The sequence below is a fragment of the Carettochelys insculpta genome, chromosome 23, assembly GCF_033958435.1.
Source record: "Carettochelys insculpta isolate YL-2023 chromosome 23, ASM3395843v1, whole genome shotgun sequence".
NCBI classification, from domain to species: Eukaryota; Metazoa; Chordata; order Testudines; family Carettochelyidae; genus Carettochelys; species Carettochelys insculpta.
This window is the reverse complement of record NC_134159.1, coordinates 7520116-7541710: the sequence shown is the minus strand read 5'-3', so window position 1 is coordinate 7541710 and position 21595 is coordinate 7520116. Positions and strand designations below refer to the sequence as shown.

At 40.6% G+C, this 21595-nt stretch overlaps 1 protein-coding gene across 1 annotated transcript in view; it reads right to left on the bottom strand.

The window, feature by feature from the left end:
• Positions 1 to 21595, bottom strand: part of PEX14 (peroxisomal biogenesis factor 14) — a 119017-nt gene that overhangs the window by 60011 nt on the left and 37411 nt on the right. Inside the window, exon 3 of the mRNA XM_074975590.1 lies at positions 28 to 112. Within this exon, the coding sequence (XP_074831691.1) occupies positions 28 to 112 (85 nt within the window). The remainder of the gene's footprint in view (positions 1 to 27; positions 113 to 21595) is intronic.

Sequence of the window (21595 nt, the reverse complement as noted above, 5' to 3'; positions counted from 1 at the left end):
CAAAGAATTAGACTGATAAATCTGTACCTTTCTTCTTGAGAAATGCTCTTCTGGTTGCAAGCGGACTTTGGCGGACATGGGAGTTCTGTAGAAACTTCACTGCTGTTGCAATCTGATTAGGGTGAGAGGATTGGAGAAACAGAAGAGTGAAAAGCTCTGAGTGAAGAACGTTCAAAATTCTGATTCTAAATATATCCTAACTCAGGGGTGAGCAAAGTGGGGGACAGGCCCCCTCAGGAGAGCGTGAAATTTTGTAAGGGGAGCACAGCACAATGGGCTGCTGGGTCTCAGGCTCATCCATCTCATTAAAATGTTGAAATATGTTACTGTTTTATGTACGTGTATTCACATTTATATTCCGATTAATAAGGTTTTTATGTTCTACCTACTTATTTTCTTACACTGCTGAAAGTGTTTTTTTTTTTCATATGAACATAACCAAAATTTGCGTTGGTTTAGAGTACATTAGACAAGTTGCAGGGCCCTGCTAATTGCAGAGACAAAAAGTGGGGCCTGATGTATAAAGTTTGCTCACCCCTGTTCTAAACTACAATACCCCAGCATCAAATCCAGCATCAGATATTGACAGGCTGGAACCAGTCCTCCAAATTGACTTTGCAGAATCTTTGAATCCAAGTCCGAATTTGTAGCTCAGGCTCATCTCTAATCAGTTAGTACAGTGTTGTTATTTTGAGTTAAAGAAGCTTGTCCTTGAATAACTTTTACCAAGCTGAAACACTGCTTAGCATAAAACAAACTCCATTAGGATCCCTGAGCCTGCTATCAGCAGGTGAGAGGTTATTGTCATTCTCTTCGATCACACTAATGACATAAAGATTAAGTTTTATTTTTGAAGTGACGCAACTGGACAGATAAGTGGTTATGCTTATGCTCTGGTGTGGTAGAAATTATATACAGCTTTGGTCTAAGAACTTTGACTTCATTATGCTCTAGAAAATGAACCTTTAAGTGACTTAAGACTCAGAGGTCCATAGTTCCATAGAGTTTCACAGTTCTGTAGCACTCATAACCTAATAATTTTGCTAGTGTCTAAAGTGCCACAGGACTGCTTATTATTTGTGAAGCTACAGACTAGCATGGAAACTACTCCCTGTGACTAGTTCCACAGAGTGTAAGGACTGGAATGATACTTTTTACCTGGTGATAGTGATGAATTCCTCTCTAAATACAGAAGAAGTATAACAGGACAAAACTCTCCACACACTCCTGCCTATGTGCCTTAGGCTTGTTCTTGAGGAACCACCATTAAGGACATGAGGGGAGTTGACTCACCATTCAATCCTTTTTCTCCCTGCTGATGTTATCTGCAAGGAGACCAGTATTGTACCGTTTGTGATAGTGCTTGTAATGCAGTGGGCAGAACTGAGACCAAGTAACTCATTTCACATAGTCTGCAGTCTGCCACCACACTGTGATGACCATGGGTCATACCACACAGGACTAAGTGAAAAGCTCCATATTTTAATATTAATCCCTGAAGCCAGTCATTCAGCCAGACGTGGCATATTCGGAGACACTGGAAAACCACGTGATCTGCCTCTATAAAAAGCGTCCACTTTGGATGTGGCATAGAGGGGGAGAACCTCTTGAAGTTTAATACAAGAGACAGCCATATTCACACTGAGGTGAGAGATTGCTCCCTTCCTGCACTTACATGACAATGGTCTTCCACGTACAAAGAAGAAGAGGGTGGTTACCCTCCTCTCAAATAGCGCATTCCCTATAGGCTGTAGTGAGTGCAAGAGAAGTAGAAAGAGGATTTGCAAGTCTCAAGAAGTGCAAGCTACAATGAAGCTTCTGGAGTTAAGATCTAGAGTTGTTTTCAAAATGCTCATGACCATAAATAAATAAATAAATCCAGCAACACTACTGAAATGAACAAGTTTCTCCTCGGTTTTGAATCCAGCCGTTGGAATATGCATTTCTGGTCAGAGAGCAAAGTTCTGATGGGTTTAATGGCACTTTCAATGTACTCCTCAGTGCATTCCATCAATTTTTTTTTTTAAATTGCATCTCTTATTTCTTTAAATACATTAATCAGGCTAGTGTAGGCAAAACGGATCCATTGGACAATGCAATAAACATGAATTATCATCTATCCAACACGCATAATGGCTTAAAAATACATAATAGCAGGTGTAGTTTAAATGATTAGTTATTACACCTGTGGTGGGTCTGATTCAATTGGGGAAAATCATCTTTAATAGGTTAAAAGGTTTAGATCACCAGGCTTCCCTTAAAGTGGCTGTAGAGAGGGTATGATGGAGTACGCTGTCATTACTAATTCATTTAAGAAAAACGTGGGGGATACAGCAAAGAACAGCATAAACGAGCGAATCCAATTTAAACATCAGGTAAAGCAGAAAACACCTTTTAAAAAAGCATGATAAATGAATTTGGAAGGGAGATGAAATTGACATCTTTATTTTAACGGGAATTTGACAAAGTCCCAGCACACTTCAAAGTTGGGGGAGGGGAACAATTGGGTGTTTTTAAGTTTACATTCAATAATTTCAAGTCATAAAATAATACAGCAGAACTCTCCACATAAAGTACATTTTGGTCTCATTTATGTGCTCTTGATCAGTCTCTTGGAAATGCTGGCGACAGGCAAATCACACATTTAAATGGCTCTGATAACACTACGCCCAATGCAGAAATATAAAGCACCCAAATTAATAACTTTAGGATAATGTGCTGAATAAGAAAGATGAACAAATAAGCAAACACACAGATGTGCGAACATATCAAAAGCACTGTCCTTCGTATGTTAATTACTTGTTTCTTTCGGAACTCATCCACATTCCCGTCCTGATTCTAGTCATATAGTAAACACAGACACAAAAGGCTTATTGGACCCATAATATCACCAGCTCTTGGACTCACATATTTATGTTATCAGTTTATATACAGAAATTATTTTAAACTAAAACAAAACATTTTCCTTTTGTCATTTTCTTAAGTATATCAATTTTAACATTATATTGATTGCAGCCATTTATTGGGAGATATTTTTGTTTTGCAAAATGTAAACATTTCAATGAAAATACATTTTAAAATTAATACACCTCCACATTAAAGAACTAAATTATTTAAACTATCTCCTGTATCATTTTCCTCTGACCTCTTTTTAAAAGATCTTCATTTTAAAATGAGACATAAATAGCATTTAAAAATAAAATGAGCAACAACAAACTTTGTTTTCCTAAAGTCCTTAACTACTACATCCCATCTCCAAAATGTCTCTAGAGCTTATGTTTCTCTAATTTAGAAGTTTGTGCTTGCGTTTAGGGAAGACACACATTCTTCCCTTAGCCTCACCATAATTCCCTTTGTTTTCATCATTCATCTTGTGTATAAAATGTTTATATGAAATAACTCTGCCCATGTTAACATACCAATTTTTTAAAAGACGGGACAAAAGAACTTTCCTTACTTTCTAAGTATCATTCCATTTGTACAATCAAGGCAACTGCAGTATATTACAAAAAAGACTTTGCCATCCCATGCATAGATGAAAAATCATACAGCAAATAGAATTCTGACTCAGCTGGAAACATATTGTTCCACACTATTTCTGTAACATTTATAACACTTGACCAAAATTTTCTAATATTAGTACATTGTCAAGTAATGTGCATCATCATATTACCAAATCTGATTCTCAGATTGCTGGCACACAGTGGCCAGGAGACCACGTTTAACTACTAGATCTCTGTCCTTTATTTTTCTTAACAAAAAATAGTGTATTCAGTTATTAAAAGTAAATCAACACAATAAGCCTATTCCACCAGCCTTTATTCTTTAACAGAATCATATATAGACACACTTTTGATCAGAAATATGGTTGGGGAACACTGCAGCTGATCTTGTGCTATCTTTTGATTTTCTAATTAGAAGATGAATGTGACTATTCATGGATTACATTTGTGTACAGCCAAATATTCCACCTCAGTGTCAAAGATGTAACATGGAGACACTGAGTTTACTGCAGATGTCGTGGGAATGCAGCAAGCTTTGGACATTCCGGACTAAGGCACTGCACTTTGACATTGGTCCAAGGTCCCTCTTTGGCATCCCTTATCTCCCTCCCTCTGGTGTTGGAGAGGAAGGTTAAGTCAGCTCTCTTTGCTACTATGCTCACAGCAACAGGATTCCTACATAAGGAACCCAAACTGCTTCATCAGACGCTGGCATGTAAAAAAGAAAACACATGTTTCAGAAGATGAATCAGGGGCAAGCACCTCCTTTTCCACGTCCTTCCAAAAAAATCATCCCACACACTCACAGCTATGCAGGACTTGAAAGCAGAGGTGAATAGGGAAAACAGAGTGCCACTGGGGCAGCAATGAATGAGACATTTATTAGATCTCCTAATATTGGGGCTCCTCTGTAGGTTATTACTGAACAGTATTGGCTCCCAGAGCAAGACTTCAGGATGACCTGGGAACTAAAGCTCAGGACTCAGATTATATATCGTGAGGGGTGGCCTGTCTCTGAACAGCTTTGTATCTATTTAAACGTAACCTTCCTTTTCGTTAAGCTGCAGAGGCACAGGCCATGAACTATGCCCAGCTAGTTTACATTACATGTGCGGAAGCAATCAACACTGACAATATATATGACGTATGTAAAAGTACTGGGAATTAATTTTTTTAAAGTGTATTAAAATAATATGGCAGTATTAACAAAAGCTAACCTTATTTAAGCCAGAGCAGAAGGCCACGGCTACAGGGCAAATGGAACTGATCAATACACGACTACTGTAATACCCACCCCCATCTGTGTAAGGCTGCACGTTTGCAACGCTCTGAAGATTAAATTGTCTGTGAAAGGTTTCTGTACTCCTACTCCAAAGGAGACACCCAGAATCCTGTTAACAAGCATCAGGCTAAAGCTAACTTGCATCGTAACAAGGGCTGACTTAAAAGGCCTGGCACAGTGAGGAACAAGAGAACCCTTTCAAACTGAAATGCTGAATTTTAGTAAGAAATCAGTGCCCTGTCAGGACTCACTTGACAAATATGGTCATCAGTGGCACAAGGAAATAGTTGCAAAGCAGCTGTTAATCAGGGAAACACACTGTAGAACGCTGATGCTAGCACTCATGAAGAAATGCAAGGGGCTAATTATGAAGCCATATATCTCACTAAAGAGGGACTGTTCCTTGAGATTCCAGGCAGAGCTCTCTAGAGTCAGGGTCCTGGGACACTGTGCATAGAGCTCTCTCTAATCCAAGCTTCCAGCTCGCAGGTCAAACCCCACCTTTTCTTAACTCAGGATTCAGGGTCCCAGGATCCCTAACATACATTAAACAAAAAGTACTTGTTCTTTCTAAACAGAATACTTGGAGGTTGCTAATGAGAGAAATGTGGCTCCAAGGCTCCTAATTTACATTTCCGTGGTACACAGAGCTTTCTGGCAACCAACCAAGACGGGGCCCCAGTGTGCTGGGTGCTGCACAAATACATATTAAAAGACAGCTCCCCAAAGTTCACAGGCTGGAGAAACCTACATTTCACAGTCATAGGAAAACAAATTTAATACTCCTCACTCAAAATAGAGAAGAGAAAAATAAATTAAATATAAAGTAATAATGCCAGGATCCGGAATCCAAAGGAATGAAGGTAAGAAAGAAAACAAACTCAGCATGAGATGTAAATCTGGGATTGTGAACTGAGAGTGCAACACACTAACAGAGGAGGAAAAAAGGTCAATAAATCTAAAATCGGAAGGCTCAGGGATCCAGAAGCTCAAGCTAGAGAGAGTTCCATGAATGAAATCTAACTCAAGAATGCCAAGATGACCCACCCAAGGGAAAAGTAAAGAATATTCTATGTCACAGATTGCCTAGAATTCAGCAATACTGGAAAGAGCAAGGCATTCTGAAACCAGATTCAAGGTTGGCTATGGGAACGAGGGGGCGGATTTCTTCCATTCAACACTCAGAGTTAAAACCACTGGAATGGCATGAGAGGAATAACCTTGAGATGGACAGAGTTGCAAGAGCTGTGTAAGCACAGAACCAGTACTCCCCCTAGCTGAGACCACAGGGAGGTGCAGGAGCTGAGAGGCTGGGTTCTCCACCGAACGCAGCCCAAATTAAGTGTTTTCACTCAGTGGAAATGAAATGTTTTGCAAGATGAAACAGAAAGAAAATTGAGGTTTTAGGTAATTACTAGTTGGCATTTACATATCACAGGCTGGTTCAACACCTATTCATTTTCCTCTTTTATTTTCAATTTTTTAAAATTGCTAATTAAAATGAACATATGACAGGGATGGCGGTGGGGAGGGGGATTACTCTTCCTCTTTTTCTACAGGACGACAAAATCCAGATCTACTTTAAATACATTTATCTATAATTATCACACACACAAAAGCCCAGCTTAATTTACATTAAGATGGTGACAGAAAAAAATCAATAAAAGCCAGAAAAAACCAAGCTCAGGCGCCTTCATCTCACCTTGCTGTGCCTAGTTAATACCAAAAGCAGGAGACATCCTCCACTGAGATGAGACTCCTGGCACTTTGTTAGCACAATGGAATGAGTTAAAAGAAAGAAGTTGAAAATCCCAGGTTTTCACTGCTATCCTATTCTCACTGATTTGAATGAAAATCTCATCATTATCTAGCCATGTTTTGTGGGACACTTTCTTCCTTGACTTACTTTTCCTCTTGTTTTTTCACTATTTTCATATCCACGGAAAAGAGACCACAAACACCTGCCTTCATTCCCACTCTCGGCTCCTTTGTTTCTAAAGCCGTTTCACACTTGCACCAGCTGATCATAGGGGCCTGATCTTTCCGTCCCTTCTACTCAGGTATAACCACCCCCTCTCTTTGCAAAACCTCACCATTGCCTAAGAGCCTTCCCCCTCCCCCACAATATGCCTTTCTTTCTGCCCCATAGAAGCTCATCTCAAAATATCTGCTTACTCACATATACCTCTTAATTTTTCTCCCCTTCAGCTGTTTAAATGTTAACCTTGTAACTTTTTTTTTTTATTAAACTCCACAAAGCATTCCAGGATAAAGTTTGTATGAAAAATGCTATAAAAATAAAGTTTTATTGTATCATGCATTAAGGACATAAAGCATATCTGATAGCAGCGTACAGGAACTGACATGATAGACTAATATATTTTAAGGTCTATTGTGTAAATACGTATTTAGGGAATTCTAAAGCATGGTATTATTGACCCAAGTCTCTCTTAAAACACATTGATATATGTAGTAAAAGCCCTTATGAAAAGTAGCGACTTTGTCTGTGCAGTAGCCACCTTTCAAAGTGAAATATGTCTGTCATTTTAAATTTTTTTGGCTCTGGTTAAAACATGATAGACAGCTTGTCAAAATTTCACTCTTAAAAGGACAAAGCTGATATGAAAGAACATCCATTTGCAACAAACATACATCAGAAAATACTACACACACTTTAAAACAAGCCTAAAAACAGCCAGATTCTCTCTACAGATAACCATGCAAATCTATATGTGCACACGTGCAAACAAGGTACAATATATATATATTTTTTAATCTCAGAAAGGAGAATGAAACATGGCAGTCATGAATTTAATTCAAAATGAACAGTTACACTCAAGTAATAAATGCCTGGAAAAAATTATAAAGAAATCACTAATAGAACTTGTACCTGTAATTAAAGCTGTACTAGCAAATGCTGCTGTAAAATTCAGTTCAGTCAATAATCTGCATACATCTTTATTCCTGGAGTGCACAGCCAAAGGGTTTTTTTGTTTCTGTTTTTGTTTTTTGTTTTTTTTTTTGGGGGGGGGGGCGGTGTGAGAACGATAAAGAATCATATTTCGTCCCATTCCCAGAAGAAAAATAAACATCCTAAGTAAACTATTAGAAGCCTTTTTTTTTCTTATATTTCTGCCTCTGGAAACCTTCCTACAATTGTTGATGCTAGCACCAAAGAAAATCTTACAAAGGGGAAGGGAGACAGGAAGAGAAGGTATGACATTTGCCATTTGCTTGGCTTTGAAACCATCAGAAAATTATTTGAAGTCCTGTTTACAGAAATAACTGCAGCAACCTCAATGTTGAAAGTGCTGGATCATTATGGACATATGTGGACCACCAGGTCAGAGCTCCAGGGAAGTGGGTGAAGGGTTTGGCCTCAAAATGTAGGTGATGCTAGCAAGCCGCAGGCAAATAAAGAAACTGATCCAATGGGATGGGTACACATGATGGGGCAAGATGAGGAATTTGATTTCTTGACTTCCATAGGCTCCCATTTTCTAACTCTTCATGGTAACATCTCAGTTATGTATCAACCCCCCTTTAAATCTACCCTTTGTAAAGGAAGCTTAGAGACCACTGAAGTTCTGTTCTGTAAAACTAACGAAGGTGTCAAGCTGTTACGCTGAATCACACCAAAGGAATGTAATGACTCAGTGTCCAAGATGCTCACTACAGAAGAACGGTGAGCTCACCCTGTGACTCTGGAACTAAAAATATGCAGGATATAATAATCAGAGTTAGCTGATAGCAACACCTCCAGCACTCACCTCTTCTCCCCCACCCCACCCTACTGACATTCTGAAAGAGTTCAGTTCTGACAGCTACTGACAGATTCTTCCTTTTACCCTAACTACAGCATCTTCAGACCTGCAAGGGTAAAATAATAAGTAACTGTCTCATCCTCTTAATCACAAGACAAACAAGAATAGGGGGATCTCCATTCACATGCTACTGCTCTATAGCGTGACTGAGGAGGGGGGCATGGGAGGCCTGTATCCTGGCTAATGACAATATCCAATCATTAAAATTTCCATTGTATGTTACACTCTGGAATGCTCATCACCAGAGGCACCAGAACAGGGTCATTGTTCAGACCAAGATGGCTCCCTGTGACTCCACAGGCAAGAAGCTGGTGAATCAAACTACATAAATTACTTAGATCCCTTGCAGAAGGTCCAATGTGCGCCCCACTTGTGAAGGTTGATATCAAAGATGTTAGCAAGAAAGGGGAATCTTGTGCACTGGAGAAGCAGCAAGCTACAATTTCTTTAACTTTTTACATATAGACCTCCTGCTTCTTGCGCAATGCATGGTGAAGTGCTGGAAACTATATTTTCCTTGTCATGGTAGGAACCCATGTGATTGGGGCTGAAATAGTGGTTTGTAGTTGGTATTCTTATATCTGATGATTAATTTAGTATTCATGTCCTTGCACCTTGCTTTGGACCTCAAAACTTTAAAATGGGAGTGTACACGCAAGCATAGTAGGTTGTGAAGGGAAAATGAAGCCTCCTGTGAAAGAAATGGGCAAGCAAGAGGTCTGATGTTGGAAATGGCTGAGAAGTTGAAATACCAACAAGCGCACAATAAACCATACAAGCCCCAGCAACTGAGAAGCAGAGGAGAGCGGGGAAGGGTATAGAAAATTGAAGCAAATAATTTTACCTAAATATCATTAGATTGTCAGCTCTCTGGGACAGCAATTATCTTCTGTTCTATGTTTCTACAGCACCTAGCACTATGGGTCCCAGGCCCTGACTGGGGCTTGTGGGTGCTACTGCAATATAAAATAACAATAATATGATCAGCACTTTGTAACTGTTAATTGCTGCATTAGGAGAGCAACTTAGTATGGATCATTAAAAATGATGGGCAAGGGTTGGCTGGTCTGGGGATGCAGGCAGTGTTCCCTGTAATTTGAGAGCTTTGGCAGCTGTGCAGGAGAGATTCAGATGCTGCCCAGCTGATTAGTAGAGTGGCCACAGCCAACCACAGTGGCCAGCATGTGTTTCTATTCGTGGTGAACATCTAAACATGCTTTGGTGCACATAACAAAATTTATTCTACCGATGGATGGAAAAAATTAGAAGGAACACTGGATGTGGCTTATTAGAGGAATACAGTTTTATTAGTTCAGATTCAGCTATGTTACCCAACTTTGTCCAGTTTCCAACGGACAGACAACCACATCACAAAAAATTCTCCTTTAAAAGTGAAAACCTATGTGAGCAGTTTCAGAAAACTGCAATGTATTTGGATACTGAACTTCATTTTTAACCCCTAGGATGCCCACAATGCAAAGGCAAAAAGGGAAAGCTTGCCCTGCTGCTTTCCATGTCATAAATATTCTAAGAACAAAGAGATTTCAGTTTCTAATGGGATCCATTTGGCAACTTTCAGAGGTCTCATTCACTATTTAAACACAGCAGATAGGTGCTGTGATATGTTCAAGATAAAGCTCTACCCATACAGCAGTACATATGCACAAAGAATTCACGTGCCTTGTCTCCTGACTTCTCCACCTAATACATCTCAGCAAATTCCCACAGTCCAAGATCACACTTAAATGTCCGAGAGGAATAATATCACAGAAAACTCAAGAGACCCTGCCCTGCACAGTTTCAATGCAGAAGTCTTGGTGTGAACCAGGAGATGCTGAGAGGGAGTAATGGAAATTACAAAACAACAGAGCTTAATTCCTTAAACCTTGGAGAAGTCAGCACGTCAAGGATTATTACAATTACACTTTTTACCTACTAAAAAATTAATAAACAATTACCCGCTTCAAGGGAAAAAAGCACCAGTCTTTACCTACACAAATGCTACTGGGAACATTATCGCCCACCCTGAATGTTCATTCCATTCTACTGCAAAACATTAGCACCAACACAAGGATTGGTCCATGCTGCAGCAGAGCGCTGGCAGAATACCGAGTGCTGGGATTCGTGCCACTGGGAGACCACCAATCCAATATTCAATGCCTGGGCAGAACAGTAATCTGATGTTCCCTCATCTTGAGAGCACAAGGCAAATGATTTGATCTGCTCTCCTTTATGGCCTTAATACGTTAGTAGATTCCGTATTGACTTTCCTGATAATCTAGGCGTACCAAACTGTATTTGCACTAAAAGGCTTCAAATTTTTCTTTAAAAAACAAAACAAAAAATCCTCATACTTTTTAAATATACCAGTACTACTCAGTGTCCTCCTCAGTCTAAATCAATGGTAACCCAATTGGAATGCCTTCAAGCTCTGTCTGAGAACCAGTAGAGAGATCAACGCTTTTTATCTGAAGGATTATGGGTTGCTACTTAGCCACATAACACACCCAGCTGGCCATTTTAAAAATACCACAAAGGGCACAATGATTCACTCAGTTTTTGAGAAAGAATTGCAAAGATTTTACCCTTCCATGCTGTGGTCCTTCACATGCCTGCCTGCCCTTTCCCATGCTTTAAGCATACAAAGATTTACTAACCTATACAGTAAAAACAAATAAAATAATGAAGAAGCAAGAATGCAGTGAAGTAAGGGCTACTGCTAGCACCATTTATCTGCGGAAATCCAATTAGTGCTCAAGAGGCAGAGATACCTGGAAAAGTGCTCACAATCGAATCAAAAAATGATACAAAAACATTAACCTGATGGCTAAAAACTCCACATTTAAACATCTAAAGTAATAAAGGCGCTTTTATTGAGTATTTTCTATATTTCATTAGCCCCCAAATTGACGAGGAGCCTGAGAGATGCATTTCCTGGGAACCTCAAAGTAAATAATCCACTTTTTTGTTTTCAAATAAAAAAGGGAATAGCATTCTTCATAAGAACGACAGGATTAAAGCTTCTCTTTGCAACAGCAACATGAGCAACAAATGCAAACACAGGAAGCATCAAAGACATCCACAAGCCCTTTTTGGTCTGTGTGCACTCATCCTGTACCCACCCCAAGGCTAGCACAGAACTAATTTGGGGTGACTCTGCCATCCAAGAGTATCTGGATTTACTCACACTCCTGTTCTCTGCCAAAACATAACAGCAGATATAACGCAGTTCTCTCATGTGATCCCATGACCACTAGCAGTCTGGGCAAACTGACCCAGGGGATCTGACTTGGTAGGCACAGGGTAGTTCTTAGCAGGACAGTTGAACATAACATATCTTGCAGTTTTGTTAATAATCTCAGGAGAAAGGATGGAGCCCAAATAAACTCTGAGAAAGTCAGAATACACTTCTAGAAACAGTGTCCTTCAGATTAGTCAAGTATTGTTGGCAGGGCTGTGAGCTGCGAAGCCCACAGTGAAGCAGTACATACTGTACTTGATCTGAGGTACTGCAATTACTTATGCTGTCACTGCCACTTTCTACCAGTATTGAAAGAGGTAAAAGGAGTTGTTATATGTTCCATTATCCAGGGACCACTAAACCACCACAGAATAACTTGCACCATGTCTAAAGGACACATCAGATGTGATGACACTTCATGCATTTGATGCCCCTACATTTGGTAGAGCCTTTCTCCAAGTTTCCTGGTATTAAAATACTATGGTTGTTGCTAGTATTAAATTGCTATAGCTGTTTCCAGTATCCATTCATGAATGCTGCCCTTGAGCTTTATACGTACTTGACTACACCTCTGGGGCAAACTGCATTAAATGCCAAACATAAGGCACTGATATGTTAGTGACAATTTTTCATAGAAATCATTCCAGGACAGATAAACTCTCTCAAATGCAACAGACTTTCCTGGAGTGCTTCAGTCAACAGAAGTCCACAGAAACTAGAAAAGAAGAAGACCCTGCAGTCTATTTGTAATGCTTTGTCAAGTCTACTTCTAACAGTAGTATGCATCCACCATCATCCTGAGGAGATCACAGCAAGGATTAAAAGATTACGCCATCAGGAAGTTTTCCTGATGCTAGCCTAAATTTTTTCTTTTCTTTCTTTCTTTTTTTTTTTTTTTTTAAATTTCACCACAATACTGAGAGTTAAACACCCGGACTTCAGAATGTTTTGTGAACACATCTAGTTGTAAATATCTGGAACTGCAAAGCAGTTATTTCCTCCTCTTACTGTTCTACTTGGCAGTTACACAGACTGATATATACTGGGCTGAACAGCCCTATGTGTGGTATCCTCTTTCTGCAGAGACTATTAATGAATTAGCTTTTGGATGCCTGCAAGCAGTTGCAGCCTTCAGGGAGCACATTCTTGTGTATTTTTATCCCTTGTGTATCAGTTTATGAGAAGGAACATGATACCTCTTTGTACTCTGAAAATCTAAAAAGTTTAATTTAAATAAAAACAAGCACCACCATACCAAATTCAAAACAGCAACATTCAGATATTCTCTTGTGGCATCAGATGGGCAGTATGTAAGAAACTCAGTAGAGAGAGACCTTCTATACCAATCTGGAGCATAAAGTTAACTTTTATTATTCTATGTTTTCATGTTACCACAAATGTGGAAATGTTTTAATAAATAATACTAATATCAATATCTCACTAGACTAGAGCGGTGTGGAAAGGAGAAATAATGTACAAGGGAGAGAGGATGACAGGGTAAGGGGAGAAAACAAGCTTTCTGGAATATGTCTGGAAACCAGAAAGCTGAAAGAGAAATCATTAGCAAGTCCATAGTGCATTTACAGTGATACAGTGCGGATCAATTCATTTAACGCTGCCCTGAACATTTACAGAAAAGTATCTTTGATATAATAAAGGCTCATAAACACACAGAAATTGGGTTAGACCTGTTTCAAATTCCTGCCAAACAATGGTTCAGAAAAATGAAGCTCTATTTTAATTAGCTGGACTCACGAGTGATTTGATAACAGCACATGCTGTCTGTATGCTCTCAGCTGGATGGGCTCAACATACATGAACTCAGAGAGGGTTTGATGCAATTAGGTGTTTCTCACTGCTCCAACATGCGGCAGACTCAGCGACCGTTGGCTGTATGTATCTACATCTTGGTATACTAGAAAATTTAAACTTATCTGGGGGAGAATGAGAAGAATGGCTATTCTAGGTTACACAGAGGCTATGTCTACACTAGCCAAAAACTTCGAAATGGCCATGCAAGCGTTTACTAATGAAGCGCTGCAATACCTATTCAGTGCCTCATTAGCATGCGGGTGGCCGCGGCACTTCAAAATTGATGCAGCTTGCCGCCACGCGGCTCGTCCAGACGGGGCTCCTTGTCTAAAGGACCCTGGCTACTTCAAAGTCCCCTTATTCCCATCTGCTCATAGGAATAAGGGAACTTCGAAATTGATGCAGCTCGCCTCTGCGTGGCTCATCCAGACGGGGCTCCTTTTTGAAAGGACCCCGCCTACTTCGAAGTCCCCTTATTCCTATGAGCAGATGGGAATAAGCGGACTTTGAAGTAGCCAGGGTCCTTTCGAAAAGGAGCCCCGTCTGGATGAGCCACGCGGAGGCGAGCTGCATCAATTTCGAAGTGCCGCGGCCACCCACATGCTAATGAGGCGCTGAATATGTATTGCAGCGCTTCATTAGTAAACTTTGAAATGGCCATTTGCATGGCCATTTCGAAGTTTTTGGCTAGTGTAGACATAGCCAGAGAGAGATAAAGGCTGTTTGCAGGACCCACTTCCAAAGGCTACATCTACACCTGGAGCTGAAGTGTGATATCTAGTATGAGTAGCCATATGCTTTCCAGCTCTCACTGAAATAGTACACTACGGGTGCGTTTACAATACGATCTAACTTGGAAGTTAACTTTGAAGTTAGGCACTACATTGAAGTAGCCAGCAGAGTCTACATGCATTTTCCCTTACTCCAAAGTTAACTTTGAAGCAGGGAGCTCTACAAGTCCTTACTCCATTCCCAGGAATGGAGTAGCACCCTACTTCGAAGTTTAACTTCAAAGTAGGGTATGTGTAGACACTCTACTTCAAAGTTGTACTTTGAAGTAAGCAATTTCGAAGTTATTTTTGTACTGTAGACACAGCCTAAATACAGTAGTATAGCCACAGCAGTGTAGGCTAGCCACCTCAGAATCTATTCAAGTTGGGGATCATAACATCAGCTTCAAGTGTGGGAAGTACCCAAGTTTCAGTGGTTCTAAGGCAGAGGAAGGGAAAGGCCACATAGCACATTTCAAACAGAGTCTGAGCACAGTCTGATGTGAATCTAGGTCTACTGAGTAAGGATCTAATGATCCAACCTTCTTGTTGGAATACAGACTTCACTACCAGACCTCATCTCAGACCAATAAAACTCTAACCTCTTAACTGTGGTTTCAACTCATGTCATTCTCCATGAAAGCATAAGATATTCCTTAGCAAAACCTTGCATTACTGGAGGGGTTTATTGTGTCTGTTCTAATAAATAAGGCAACAACTTCTTTCCAACATTGTCCCTTGTACCATCTACTTCATAGTTAACAGTTATTGCACCCAGAAACATTCAGCCACATTGATATCTTGATAAGTCTCAGCACCTCTAAGCTGATCTGAATGCCTCACTCAATAGCCACAATATCCAGGCTTCTGCCAAAAGACATGTGCAATGATGATGCAATTGTTTCATCTGGGACAAGACTAATAGGAGGCCTTGATTTGTTAATTATCAGTGAGTTTATCTGAGCTGGGCTAAGATGATGAAGTGGGGAAACTTTCTGCACAACTCTAGCCTTCCATAAATGCTGAATTAGGCTGTCAAACCTTCGTCCCACCCCAACAGGCTGAGGCGAAGGAGAGCTGGTCTGCCCTCCCACCACTTTTTCAGCACGGCCCTTATACCATCACCACTGTGCCTAGCTCAGGAAAGGGACATTAATAACCTTGACCACTGTATATCAGGAATGAAATCCCAGCACCAGGAGAGGAAGTGAGAGCCATTTATTCTGCCAAGAGCCTGAAAGATGCTGCCTGCTTCTGAATCAGCATTTCAGGGGAAGATTTTGGAAGGCAGGAAGCTTGGCTCCCAGAAAAGCAGATGGAGATACACAGACAGGTACATAGCCAGATAAAGGGGTGGGGTAATGATGGGATGGCCTTTCTTCTTTCATCTCTGCCATATGTAATCCCCTAAAAAGGGGACAAAGGGTCCAGGCAGTGAAATGGGATAAAGCACGCAATACCCCCATGGAGATAAAGCCAGCAAAGTGGAAAGCTGGCTTTGACACAGTATTAGGATTTGCTAGAAATGCTTCTGCCTCTTAAATCCATCCAAATGTGGCCAATAAACCATGCAAACCTTGGGAGATCTCCAACCCACCCCTCCCTCCTTCCCGAAGGTGTCATCCAGAGTAGCCCCTCAGCCAGTCTTTCCTCAGGAGTCCCTAGATAGTACTTAACATCCCCTGGCCAGAGATTCTCATATCTAGCACACATGCCTCACTCACAGCGGAGCTGCCTCTGGTACCAAGAACCATAATACACACACAGTGACCCTGCCTTTTTTGCAATGGAGGAATGGGCTCAGATTTCAGTACCTCTCCCCACTGCTGCTTGGGCCACTTTTCCTTGCGGTTTGAAGCACCCTTTGCTTTGAGCATCTTTTACCCAAGAATCTCTTTAATGTAGCAGAGAGGGAAACATAAGCATAGAAAGTGATTCATCCAAACAAGTCAGAGAGACAGCTGCAACTAGAAAATCCCTGTATCCCACTCTGATCATGAGACCAATCTTGTTCCTGGCAAAGACAGCCCTATAATCCCCACTGTAGGACCCACCTAGAAATCTGCCTCAAGTGCTCTACGGAGACTGGACAAGAAGAGAAAAGGCATGATACACACAGCATCTGTTTGGATTTCCCACATCCCAGATCATCACAAGACCTTAAGAGCCACCTCCCAACTGGTTCTGGAGGCTTTGACAACACCCAGCCTCCACCCTCAACTAAAGAGCCTTCTCTGCAACGATGTAAGGTGCAGAGATGATAAATAGTAAACACCCAAAGGAATCCCCAATTTTACAACCAGAGGAATAATGGGGGATCATTAGCTCCAAACTCTTTCTGGGCAGCATCTGTCCCCCCTACAGGATTTTGCTCCCCAATCTCCTTGGATTTAATAATATCACCCTTCCAGTCACAGGATGCAACCTGTATTGTGTGCAAGCATGCACGTGTGCTCACACACATACAAACACACAGAGGCTCAGCTCTCTGTTAAAAGACATGAATAAACACAAGTTTAATAAGAAATTCTGTTAAAGCACGAGTTCCAAAAGCTGGTTTTTCTGCATTCCTTCCCACAGCCCGCAGTTCTGGGTGCCTCCCTACACTTCCCCATCTACACAGCTTTTTCAGGTTCAGATTTCGTGCACGATAATTACAATTGCCCTGTGCCAAGATCCTTCAGTTAACCAACATCTTGCCTCCATTCAGAATCAGACGAAGCATTTTCAATAGTACCCAACACCTTGGAATCTAAGCTAAGCAGGGCACGTTATGCTACTCAATGAGGAGAACTGGAAGTGGGTGCAAATGGCCTCAAAGGAATTGCTGACATGCTGACCTGTAGGAGAGCTAGGATCTGAACCAAGAGAAAATGCAGTGAGGGGCTGCCACATCACCTTTCAAACTTAATTATACCCACAGAAGTGACACAATTCAGTCCTGAGGAAAATGACTGGCATGGGAACCTTGGTGTGCTGGTCAAATGCTGCTACAGTGATGAGGGTGCTCCAGTCCAAAGGGGAGCACAAAAGTAAGAGCAGACAGGAGCGTGCAGCAACCAGTATGCTGGAGATGGGGCAGCCTTATGACCTGAAGGAGGGCATGACCGAACAGAGTGGTTGTTGTCCCCAATATAGCTTCTAATGAATGGAAATTAGGCTGATCAATGAAATATGGGTCCATGCAGAGTTCCTGAAGAGCAAGATCCACATTTAATTTTTTGCACATAGGCCCAGGTTGAGAGCCAGCCTTATCCCCCAGAAGAACTAGTAGATCAGATTCCACCTACCTTTTCTCCCCATAATCAGAAATATAGGCCCCGTGTCATATATCGCACTATGCCAATGAAGGGCCCTGCAACTTCCTCTCAATTCCCTGGCTGCAACAGCTTCTTTAACCACTACTGGTGTTTTGTTTTGAGATGCAACTCTCTTTTCTAATGAATTGCACTTAGTTATCAGAAAAATGGCAAGTTCTGTGCTATGAAGAGAAAGAGGGCAAAATTCAGGAGACAGACTGGATTTTTCAGAATACTGGGATTTGAGCAGGGGAGAGAGAGGAAGGAGAAGATGAGATGGTGAACATACTGGGATTTCTCAGGACAGGCGGTCATCTAGCTGCACAGCGCGACTTCCCCAGAGAGTTTTCTCAAGGGGAAAGCAACCATCGATCTTGGGACACAACTTCCAGGACAGTTCCTTATCTCAGAACAGCCTCTGCTATGAATTCCTGCATGCGCTTTAATGTTTAAATTATTAAATGCATTAATGTATTTACATTATTCAAGTCTTATGTGCATTTTTCTAAGATAATTTATGTATAAGAGTTTGAATGTCCATGACTGTTAATGTCTACAACCCTTCCTGTTCATTATTGATTCTGGAAGGAAAAAAAAAGTCAGTGTTTTAATGCCTTATTTTTAATGTATTAAGAGTCTGAATAAGTGCATTCTCTTTTTTCTTTTGTAATTTCATAATTTAAGTAGTGCATTTATTAAACTGACACAGTATGAATTGTGGTGAAGTCTGGCACAGGTCCATGCTGCCAACGCAGCTCGACCGACCATCACACTACTCTGCAAATCAAGTGCAAGCTCAACTCGGTAGCTTTTACTCCCTATCTGAGATCAGAGGAAGAACGAAAAGAATGAAGGAATTTTTTTAAAGCAAATTTTCCTTGCTTTTTATTGGGGTTCTTCTCTTCCTTACACCATTTTGTATTTTTAAGTACATGAAAGCTTCCTTGTCCAGTTTAGATTTTTCTATTGTAATACACAATTCATTTTGGCTAACTATAAGTAATGCAAATAGAGGTGGCATCTTCATGGAGGTAATTGCTATTTACATTTCTACAGTGCTTCCCAACACAAGCCATGCTAAAGCTTTTCACAAATCTAAATGGAACGTTACTGTTTGCTGCTTCTACGGGTAATTCTGCACACCATAAAAAGTTATTTCTAAAAACCTCAAGTTTTAAACTGATATAAAAATTATACACAGGGGTCACATCATCCACTGGCAAAGAGCAATTACTTCTGGAGCAAAACACAGTGGCTGTAAAACCACTCATGCCATAACATGACAGTTTAGGCCAAGCAGGCTACACTATCAAAACCAAAGAGCAAGGAATTCAGATCAGCAGAACATAATGGTTCTGGCAGGTATATCCACCTGCCACTACATACAAATGAAATAGATATAGACATGAGTATATAAATTGTACTTTAGTTGTTTACTGACAATATGGCTACTTTGAAGTCCAGCATTTATTGCCACACAAATTCTTTGCCCCCTGCATTCGAGAGGAACAACACTGACACCCTCTGGTTTGCTAGCTTAACCTTGGACATATATCCTCTGTAGATACCCCAAGGATGTATACAGGGGGGCACCATTTCTACACCAATAGGGTGTACAACTCAACTCAAATCAGCTATCAAATCAGCTCATCAAGAAGCTGAATTGCTGAGAGAGACACGGGCTGTGTACAGGAACCATATGCAATTATGCGTGTGTGACTAAGCTACACAGTATATCCTAGATAATTACATCTTGCCTGGCACAGTTGCCAGCGCAAGCATGAACACACATGCACACATAACGTATGCACAATATTATACCTATGGACTTGGGAAAAGAAAGAGAGAAAGTTGCTGGCTGCTGTTTTAAGAGCTGACTCTGCCATTTCTAAGGTTAAGTTTGTAGGTTTTTTTGCTACTCATTACCATTCTTTAACTGTTACAATTTATATCAGCATATAATGTTAAATAATTACAGGGAACGGAGCTCACTCTAGTGAGGATATAAACGCGCTGTGGGATTCTACAGATTTAAACAAATAACACTCACAGCAGGGGGTGAGCAGATGAATTAGCATTAATATCCTGCCTGGGAGATCCCAGTGCAGTGCTACTGCTTAAATACAGATCTTTTCTGTAACAGGCAACATGACAGCTACTAGCAATACAGTCCATTGCATTTATCAGTCAATATAGCAACGGCAGCTAAAAGAACCCCCTTGTAACAATTCATACAGAAGCCAGCTAAAATAAATAACTTCCCTTTAACAGTCTATATAGCAGCCAACTGCATTAAAACCGTCCCTTTTAAAGTATATACAATAGTCAGCTAAATGGAAGAATTGGCATGCCTGTTTGCAGCCTCAGAAGAGAAGCTAAGCATTGAATGGGCTATGGAGACTGAACTCCCTTGTCACCCCTACAGAAGATCCCTTCCATATGAAAGAGGGGGGAAGCTTCATTGTGATGCTGAACCCATGAAGCATCTCTTCTTCAGGCAGAAGGTTTTGGGGGCTATCAATCTGTTAACTTTCACAAGCATTAAATTCCCTTCTCTTAAAAATAATTAAATAAATGAGAGACTTTTTTTTTCTGATCAGATAAGCACAAATTTCCCTCTGATAGTAGGGCTATGCATCCTAACTTTCTGATATTAACAACAACCCCTTTCTCTGTTTCCAATGGCTGCTCAGCCATTAAATTGAGCGATGCCTGCCTCAACCTAAAAGGAGACACCAACCACAAACTATTTCTTTAAAGTTAGCCACTAATTTGTCACTTTCTAATACACTGTGACAGCCTGGTAAGTCCCCTCAAGGCTACGTTACAGTTGTTTGTGTTGTGATCTGTTGCAGCTCCTGTGACAACATGAGCCATGGCACAAAGCTGTTATAAAGGGTGGGAGCCTGAAAACTAAGCAGGGGAGGGAGAATCCATAACCACAAATGGATTCCATCAGAAGGGAGCCAGTGCTGTTTACACATACAGGGCCAATTCTGAGCTCACAAACTTGAGTTTTACAACGGTGTGACACCACTGATTTGACAGAGTGGATTGCAAAGCTCAGAATCATGTCTGTAGAACTTAAATAAAAATGAATTTATATTTTTCACAATTATATAGTATTGCAGATGTGCCATACAAATAGTAATGAATCACTAGAAAATAAGATATTTCTAGGTATGTTTTCCGATTTTCCAAATTGCTAAAGAATTTTATTACTTTGGAATTCTGCCCTTGACCTCCCCCAGGTTTGCTGATTTCCTAGAAAGGAAATATTAGAATGTTGCTAGAGATAAGAAGGAAAGCAGGAATGGCACTTATTCCTTAAAATTCCACAAATGAAAAACATTTGTCTGCTCTCCTTTTCAGAAACCTGTCCCTTTGGACATATATATATAAAAACACAAAACAGAGACCCTACAAACTCCACCAGATGTTTTGTATGTGGGGGCTTTGCAAGTATATTTGTCAGGTAGCAGGACAAAATGGATACCTACATATTTTTATATTGCCAATGTGTGCAGTTCTCAACTCTTAAGAAAAAGCTCAGTTACAATCGCTGTTGAAATCTTCCAAAAGACCCACAAACACACATACACACACCAGCTCAAACTCCAGTAATCGTGGTTTGAAGCTTTAGCAGTATTTTGCAAAACGACAGTTGGTAAAACAACAAACATGCATAAGAGTGAGTCATCTGGTTTCTAACTTCTGAGTCAAAGGGGGCCGATTCTACACAAACTGAAACCTGGCTCTCTGACTGCTTGCATGTTTAATGATTTGTGTCTCTGCACCACAGCTTCAGAACAGGATGTGGAAGAAAAGAATGAAAAGAGGATGCAGGGTGGGGGTGAGGGAGAA